The sequence below is a fragment of the Sycon ciliatum genome, chromosome 6 (assembly GCF_964019385.1).
Source record: "Sycon ciliatum chromosome 6, ocSycCili1.1, whole genome shotgun sequence".
Classification (NCBI taxonomy): domain Eukaryota; kingdom Metazoa; phylum Porifera; class Calcarea; order Leucosolenida; family Sycettidae; genus Sycon; species Sycon ciliatum.
Genome location: NC_088648.1, coordinates 918,823 through 927,912, shown reverse-complemented (window position 1 = coordinate 927,912; position 9,090 = coordinate 918,823). Strand labels below are relative to the sequence as shown.

The 9,090-nt window shown below is 49.1% G+C and overlaps 1 protein-coding gene across 1 annotated transcript in view; it reads left to right on the top strand.

Annotated features, from left to right (window-relative positions):
- Positions 1-8,832, top strand: part of LOC135819115 (DENN domain-containing protein 4C-like) — a 41,997-nt gene extending 33,165 nt beyond the window's left edge. Inside the window, exons 31-36 of the mRNA XM_065332266.1 lie at positions 390-461; positions 2,653-2,755; positions 3,767-3,815; positions 5,015-5,161; positions 6,178-6,239; positions 6,980-8,832. Of these exons, the coding sequence (XP_065188338.1) occupies positions 390-461; positions 2,653-2,755; positions 3,767-3,815; positions 5,015-5,161; positions 6,178-6,239; positions 6,980-7,116 (570 nt within the window). The 3' untranslated portion in view covers positions 7,117-8,832. The remainder of the gene's footprint in view (positions 1-389; positions 462-2,652; positions 2,756-3,766; positions 3,816-5,014; positions 5,162-6,177; positions 6,240-6,979) is intronic.
- Positions 8,833-9,090: the final 258 nt, after the last annotated feature.

Below are 9,090 nucleotides of genomic sequence, written 5' to 3'. Positions count from 1 at the left end.
ACTAAGACTCTTGGTCTTGGAAGACTGTACAAAATCTGAGTGGAGAATGGATCCATATGAAAGTACCCTATGGGGATAACTGAGGACAAGGTTGCAAGGGTTAAATGACTTGTTCTTGTAGGGAAACTAGGAACTTTTTGGCGGTGAGAAGTGAAGTTTGCGAAACTAGAAACCTTGTTCTATGGTAGAAACTACCTGCAGTGTGTCCTTGCATGTTGATAATGTATGGGAGGAGAGTGACAGGACCTATCCACATGGAGAGAGCACCGGTGACCTCAGTGATTCAGTGTTAACGTTCCTGAGTATTTCTCTCTCTCTCTCTCTCTCTCTCTCTCTCCCTCCCTCCCTCCCTCTCTCTCTCACTCATCCACTCACTCTCCTATGCACAGTTGTATTTCTTTGTTCGTCTCAACCTGCCCATCAAGCTGGCTTCACTCTACGCAGGCTCAATGCAAGCACAGGTAAGCCAGCACACTACACCACCATCAGCACAATCACCAACACTCTCACACTCGCACACTAGCACACTAGCACATTAGCATACTACACACAATACACTGTACTTACTATACTCTATACAACATCACTAGCATATCTCTCTCCAACACCCTGACATTGTCTGACTGTCGCCTAGTATACTGGTGTACAGTGAAACCTGTCTAAGACGACCGCTCAAGCGACATTTAAAATGTGGTCTCTGTAACCAGGGGTCTCCTTATCCAGGGTCATTTGACTGGAAATAACATCCCGTGGTCCTGGCTGCAGTGGTCTTCTGGTTGCAGTGGTCCTCTGGGACAGGTGGCCGCTTTATCCGAGTGGTCGCCTTGACCGGTTTTACTGTATTGTTGTGCGATTCTTATTCCGGAAGTCGTGATCTGGAGCGAGGGAAGCATGGACGCAGCTAGTGGGATTTTCCCCTCTTTGACCACTGTGATGGTGGTGGTGGTGGTGGTGGTGGCGGGTGTGATCTGCTCACCTCCTGTGGTGTACCCTTGTACATCGTACATATTTGCACTCTCATGTTTCTTATTATGCTGCTGCATCTCCTTGCATGGACGTGCGTACAACCTTACAGCATACTACTCATACTATGCATGCATGTGTGTACTCCGTGCCCATAATCGACAGTGCATGTCTCTTGTTGCTGGTCAGTCTTTCCTTGGTAGTTTCCTGACGAGTCGTCCTATCTCAGTCCTTCGTTGCATTATTCTATTTCAATAATTATAACTAATCATCACATAGACTTGATGATACCACACCTCCCACTGCTTTATGAGAAACAATGACAGCGGCGGCGGTGGCGGCGTCAAACAACACACTACGGTCACTACTGTACTATTGACCATACCAGCCTTTGCCACAGGTACCCCGGGAATCAATAAAAAATGCACTGATTTGGGCTCTAAATTCGAAACGTTTCATAGGAGCCACCCCAACGCCAGCAGTAAATTGTAGTTCAGATGGCTGACCGTACCACACTAAAATACCTTCCCACGACTCTGCTTTAGGAGCTACATCTATGCATTGATCCTTGAGGGTGGTGGCATTCTTAGCAATGTGAACTGGTCAGTTTTGACCAATTCTCACCTGATTCGTGAATGTTTTAGTTGTTGATGCTTAAAGGGGAAGTTAAGGCAAAAATTAAAATTTCACCAGTTATAGTCTTCCGGGTGCTGAGTCGAATGGTCGTGGTCCGAGGAAGCTGAGACGCTCCCTTCCTACTTGAATCCCAATCGAACTCGCGCACTTCCACCGAAACTGGGTGACTGCGCCCTACTAGATGGGGATTTGTATGCAAAATGTCACTAAAAGCGCCATTTCATTCTTATAAAAGCATGGATGACCGCGATTGGCCCATATGTTGTACTCTTTTGGACACTGAGTCGATTGGTTTTGGTCCGAAAAGGCTGCGATGCAGCGTTCCTCCTTTATTCCCAATCGAACATGGTTGAACAAGCGGTCACGTGCTCCTGCGTACGCCAGTCACCTGGTCACCGTGCCTGCAGGGTACAACTTACTAGCCTGTTTGACCTTTTTTGGGTGCAGTCCTGTCACTCGAGTTGAACTCGAGTTGAACCTTGGTGTGAAATTTGTCGCCTGCTGGCTTGGTGACCAGGTGATTTGGGCACCCAGGAGCACGTGACCGCTTGTTCAAGCATGTTCGATTGGGAATAAAGGAGGAACGCTGCATCGCAGCCTTTTCGGACCAAAACCAGTCGACTCAGCGTCCAAAAGACTACAACATATGGGCCAATCGCGGTCATCCGTGCTTTTATAAGAACGAAATGGCGCTTTTAGTGACATTTTGCATACAAATCCCCATCTAGTAGGGCGCAGTCACCCAGTTTCGGTGGAAGTGCGCGAGTTTGATTGGGATTCAAGTAGGAAGGGAGCGGCTCAGCTTCCTCGGACCACGACCATTCGACTCAGCACCCCGAAGACTACAACTGGTGAAATTTTATTTTTTGCCTTAACTTCCCCTTTTTAAAACTTCTTTTATTCTTATCATAGCCTGTGGCCAATAATTGATGTTGTTGTTTGAAATCTGTATTCAGTGGCTGATAAGAGATGTGTTGTTGTTGTTGTTGTTGTTGCTGCTGCTGCTGCTGCTGCTGCTGCTGCTGCTGCTGCTGTCGTTGTTGTTGTTGGTAGTCATGCAACGTTCGACCAGGTTCCGTCTCCGTCCATCTGGTCTGGCACATTCCCATCGAATCCGACGTGTCACTGCCCTTCTATCAGCGATGGCTTAGCCGAGGTGAGAACTTGTGGTGCATACACGCACACGCACACAGTACGCTCATCGCCAACCCATTGGGCATTTCTGGTACTGGCTGTGTTGCTGGTGAGGGTAGGGTGACCCTGGCCTTGATTAGCAATATGCACCTGCAATGCCAGCCTGCAATACCAGCCTGCAACGGCATGCAAATGACAGTGCCGACTAGTGTGTGTGTGTGTGTGTGTGTGTGTGTGTGTGTGTGTGTGTGTGTGCGCGCATGTGAAGGGATGTGTCACTCTGTCCACACACCCTCTCAACCAGGTTCACACACCCTCTCAACCAGGTACACACACCCTCTCAACCAGGTCTACACACCCTCTCAACCAGATACACACACCCTCTCAACCAGGTACACACACCCTCTCAACCAGGTACACACACCCTCTCAACCAGATACACACACCCTCTCAACCAGGTACACACACCCTCTCAACCAGCTCCACACACCCTCTCAACCAGGTACACACACCCTCTCAACCAGGTACACACACCCTCTCAACCAGCTCCACACACCCTCTCAACCAGCTCCACACACCCTCTCAACCAGGTCCGCATGCCTTCTCAACCAGGTCCATATGCCCTCTCAACCAGGTCCACACACCCTCTCAACCAGGTCCGCATGCCCTCTCAACCAGGTCCGCATGCCCTCTCAACCAGGTCCGCATGCCCTCTCAACCAGGTCCACACATCCTTTCAACCAGGTCCATATGTCCTCTCAACCAGGTCCACACACCCTCCTGCCCATGTGACTGACATTGCTGACCTCATATCGGGGTAGGCTCTGGTACACCAGCACGACAACATCTCAACTAAGACACCAGGCTGACATCAATTAGGTGGGCCGGTTCATTGTAGTAAATATTCTCTCTCTCTCTCTCTCTCTCTCTCTCTCTCTCTCTCTCTCTCTCTCTCTCTCTCTCTCTCTCTCTCTCTCTCTCTCTTTCTCTCTCTTTCTCTCTCTTTCTCTCTCGTTCTCAATATCCCTTGCAGGAATGCAGCAAAATGTGATCCAAAGTCTGGAACGAGATGAGCTCTCCAGGTAAGCTTGCTGGAACTGGGAAGTCGCTTGGGTAGGCTTCAGCTGTGGCGCTCTTTGGAGGCAACCCGAGTGGTGGTGTGCACTTGTGTAATTGTAGATATTTGACACGCAGCAAGCATTGTTTCTCTCGTGTATTCTCTACCTCTATATATCCCCTTTGTCTCTATTTATCTCCCTCTGTCTCTATTTATCACACACACACACACACGCACGCACACACACACACACACACACACACACACACACACACACACACACACACCTGGTCCTGGTCCTGGTATACACTGCCATGTAGGTCATGTGTTTCTCGTTGAGCGAGACGGAGACGAGAGGAGACATGAGCGTTGGTGACGGGATAAGTCGTTTCGCCTTTTGAAACGCCTCTGGCAATTCTGACATTGCAATTGGAACTTGTCCCTTTCATCAGCAGTTGGGCGCCTGGTGGATCGGTTGCAGTTGTGGATAGCAAAGCCCCGGATCGACTTACAGTAGCGTTCACAAATGGGACAGTGAGCGGTACAGCACGGTTTCCGAATACATAGGCGTACAGGTGAAGAGCTTGTGGCATTGGCAACATTCGGGGCAGAATTGGACTGGACACAGCGATGGACTGCAATGCCACCCGCACTCCGAAACCATCGGTGACACTGGGAGCACTGGCGGCTGTTGGCTTGCTGCTGGACTGGTTTACGCCGTTCCATGATGCACTTGTGGCGGGCGATATCTTGCTGCCGAGCAAATGCACGCCGGCACACCTCGCAGACATCTCCCGAGCCGGTTTCTGAGCTGGTTGTATTGCTCGATAAGCTTGCCGCCACTCAGATCGTTCCTGTGCTGTGTCAAACCATGACTCGTCGGCGATGTTTATTCGTCGCAGGTCAACCCTAATTGCGTCTCGCCATCGTTTCCGCGGGCCACACGCTGGGCGTGGTGGCAGCAATGTGCCAAACAACAACATCCGCGGCATCCGCTCCTCAGGCATGCGTACCACGTGCCCAAGCCATTCCAGTCTTCTCTGCATGAGGCGGTCGGGGATATCCAGTGGGGTTGCTGCATTCCATGTTTTCAGAATGGTGCACACACACACACACACACACACACACACACACACACTAACTAACTAACTAACTAACTCTCTCTCCCTCTCTCTCTCTCTCTCTCTCTCTCTCTCCTCCCTCTCTCTCTCTGCGGTTGGTCAGTCAATTACAGTCCCTGGCAGCTCGGTTACAGTGTGGAGACTACAACGCGCCAATGGCTGCTATGCTCAAGGAGAGGCTGACAGCGCGACGTGGCTCATCATCCACCGGTACCGGCACTGCTGGTAAATCTGACCCCACTGTCTTTCGGTGAGTGCCGTACATCAGCTCTATACAGTCAACCCTGGTGTAAGCGAACTCTGTGTTTGGCGACCACCTGCTCTTAACGACCGTTTTTCCATGCACCGACAGTTCTACACAGACACTGTGGGACCTGGTTATAAAAACCACCTGGCTTTAACGACCGCTTTTGCTTGCACCGTGGGGTGGTCGCTTAAACCAGGTTTTAATGTATACCTGAGCGTTGTAAGTTCTAGTGTTGAAACGAATAATCGAATAATCGAATAATTTAGAATATTCGTGGGGTGAACGAATAATCGAATAGTCGTAGGAATTATCAGAAATCGAAAAAAAGGTCTATGCGCTAGTGCTGACCCTGCTGATATTTGCACGGCGTAGATCTGCTCGTATTTCTTCTCAATCTCCTCTCCTCCAAGTTTTAATCTCCTACCGGTATCTAGTATTAATACTTCTGTTCTTTCCATACGAGGGAAACATGGATGCAGTGAATGAGATTTTCGGTCTTTGACCACTTTCGACCAAGACCCTATGTAGAGCTGGATCAGGCGTTGCACACTCTGGGGGGTTATGTACTCTTGGCGGTATAGGTTAACCGGTTTTGCACCTCCACATAACAAAATCCGATATTAATCAGCAAAAAATTTAAAAAAACTACTTAAAAAGTGCTGAAAAAGTGTTGAAAAATGCCATCATGCTTATGATAGAATATAGATTATTCGTTCGATGGAGGGCGAAATTATTCGATAGATTATTCGTTTGAAGAATCCGTGTTCGGTTTAAACACTAGTTGTAACGCTCTGAACTTTCGCCTTTTGACCTGATGTGGAAATTCAAATCAGATCTTTGAGCTTTTTGTAGGGAGCCAAATCTTAGAGTTGGTTGTAGAAAGCCAAGTCATGGAGCTGATCTGAAGCCGTCCTCTCGGTGAACCACATCAGTAAACCATGCCTGTCTGTTTCTCATTGTCCCTCCGTGGTTCGTCTTGTTTGATTTGTTTCTTACATAACCGTTTTGTTCCATCACAGGTCCGTGTACTGGGAGTTGCTCTGTTTTCTGGCAGTTGTACGCGGCACCAGCTTAGATCTAGGTGAGACTGTGTTCTGTATTACATGTGTATGTCTGTCCCGTTGTCTGCCTCTCTGTCCATGTGTCTGTCTGTCCATGAGCCTGTCTGTCCGTGTGTCTGTCTGTCCATGTGCCTGTCTGTCCGTGTGCCGGTCTGTCCATGTGTCTGTCTGTTTGTCTGTTCATCGGTTCATCTGTATGTCCGTCTGCCTGCCTGTATCTTCGTCAGTCTGTCCGTGTGTCTCAGTCAGTCCGTCTATCTGTCTGTCTGCATATCTGTTTATAAGAGGAAAGTGACTGAACCATTGAGCAGAGAGACAGAACTGATAACAGTGAATTAGCGTTTCGACCATGCTGGTCTTCAGAGAGAAGTGTTCTTTCCATTTCCGTGTCTCTCTAGAGAGTAGTCCACTCACTCCCTCGTCTGTGTGTTACTTTCTTGACAGCATCAAGCACCATGACCATGTTGTCATCTTCATGATCACCAACTACCTATTGTCTGTCTCTCTCTCTCTTTGCCTTGTCTTTTCGCCTCTTTGGCTGTCTGGGTGTCTCTCTTTGGGCTTGCTAAACTCAAGAGCTTCTCTGTTTTGTCTTAAGTTGACTTTTGAATGCACCATACGATTGTCTGTGGTTGCATGTTGTGCATGTTGTGCGTGTGTGCATATGTATGCGTGTGTGCGTGTGTGTGTGTGTGTGTGTGTGTGTGTGTGTGTGTGTGCGTATGTGTACGTGTGCTTGCGCGTGTGTGTACGTGAACAGGCAAGTTTGATCGTGAATACTCCCGTGCTGTCGGTCGTCTGTCCAAAGACATGTCCGTTGAACTGCGTCAGGATGATCATGGACCCGATGCGCACGCTCTGGCGTTTCGTTCTCGATTCGGTGCCATCAGTATGTAGGTTGATGCTCTCGATGTTGGCCGATCTGGTGTACGTCCCAGCTCTGGCAATCTGGTGTACGTCCTAGCTCTGGCGTGCGTGCTAGTGATGACGCTGGTTCTTCAGCCACGCAGTGTGTGTGCGTGTGTGTGTGTGTGTGTGTGTGTGTGTGTGTTAGTCATGACATGGAATTGTCATCAAGATAGCCGTGCTAATGACAGCAGCACTCCAACACACGTGAGCAGTCTGTCCTGCACATCACGCCGTCTTCTCCGTAGCGGTGATGCACGCTCTCTCTCTCTCCACGCCACGGTGATCATGAAGACGTTGCTCGATGGAGAGAGTGTGCACGTCGCGTCATGTTTCTCGTATCTGTAACCGGGACTGTGCAACGTCACCTTAGTGTTCTGACTGCCTCCGTGCACACTGCATGCACAGTGCATGCGCAGTGCTGGCTGGCGTTGTGGCTTGATCAGTGTTGTTGTTGTTGTGTTTACTGTCAGCTTGTCTATGATGTGTAAGGAAAGTGCCAATGTCTGATTACCCTCCATCGCTTGAGTGCACATACATGTATCCCACCACACGGGGTCTGCTTGTGTTCGTATGATATCGCTTGAGCGTACATACTATATCACACTGCGCCTGATTGGGTGGTATATCACTTGAGCGTGCATCCTATGTCACACTGGGTCTGATTGTGATCACCCCGGTGTGTCGCATTCTCACCCCGTCGTGTGAACATGTTGATGCTACTAGTACTAGTACTAGTAGATGCCACACTGTCAGTTCCACTCTGACCATGGTAGACGCCCTTAAGGACTGGAATACAGACGCAGTCCGCTGCCAACAATATACTAGCTCTTAGCAAGTTGTTTCTTCAGTGTTTAGCCCGTAGCCTGTTGTCACCTTTTGCCTGTGTGTGCCCACATGCCTATGATAATCAAGTATCTCTCTAATGATATCGTCCACAGTACCCCATTATAGAGAGACGTAGCCCCCCCCCCCCCCCCCCTCACCCTGCTCTTCACTTTGAAACACTGCAGTTGTTTAAATTTAGCCTTATTTGGTCGTCGATTCTATTTATGGAGTATAACCGACCAACCAACATCCCCGTCGTTTTACGCGGATTAATTTTTTTAGTGGTTGTTGATAGGCGTGGTAATGCATGGTCATGGTTGACTTGTGCGTCTGTCTGTCTCTCTTGCTGTTAGCTACAATGTGCTCTTTCTCTTGCTCCGGTGCTGCCCAGCCTTCTCTGCGGTCAGTTTTTACGCAGTGTGGACACAAAGAAGGGCTTTTCTTCACTTTTCTGCTACTTTGTCTGGCCTAATGCTGGCAGCCGTTCGGACGGTACTGACCTTGCAATGGCTTCGGCCTACCTGCTTTCGCACCCGTACAAACATGCACACACACACACACACACACACACACACACACACACACACACACACACACACACACACACAAGCACACACACAAGCACACGCACATGTTTTCTACCACTGCTCAACTTTCTCATCTTCTGTGTTTTCTCTTGTTTTTCTCTGCTTTTCTCTGTTTTTGGAAGATGCTGGATTTTATTTATTGCACGCGCACACAGCTGCTTTTAGACACGCATTTTAAACTTGCTCACTCTGTCCGTGTTGTGATCCGCTGGCCGGTTCATGATAGTCCTGCTGTCTAAGTTCACTTTCTGTCCACGTCCGACATTGTATAGGAGCAATCCTGCTGTTTTAACGTTGAGAGTTATCTGGTGTGTGTGCGTGCGTGCGTGTGTGTGTGCGTGTGTGGGCATGTGTGTGTGTGTGTGTGTGTGTGTGTGTGTGTGTGTGTGTGTGTGTGTGTGTGTGTGTGTGCGTGTGCGTGTGTGGTCATTCATAGCTGTGTGGTGTAGACCAGGCTGAATAGTGGCGGTCAATTCTTCAGCCTTACAAGTTGTTGAATGGTGCAATCCCAGCACAAACTGCTATGGCTTCTGCTGTTAGTGTTGTTCAT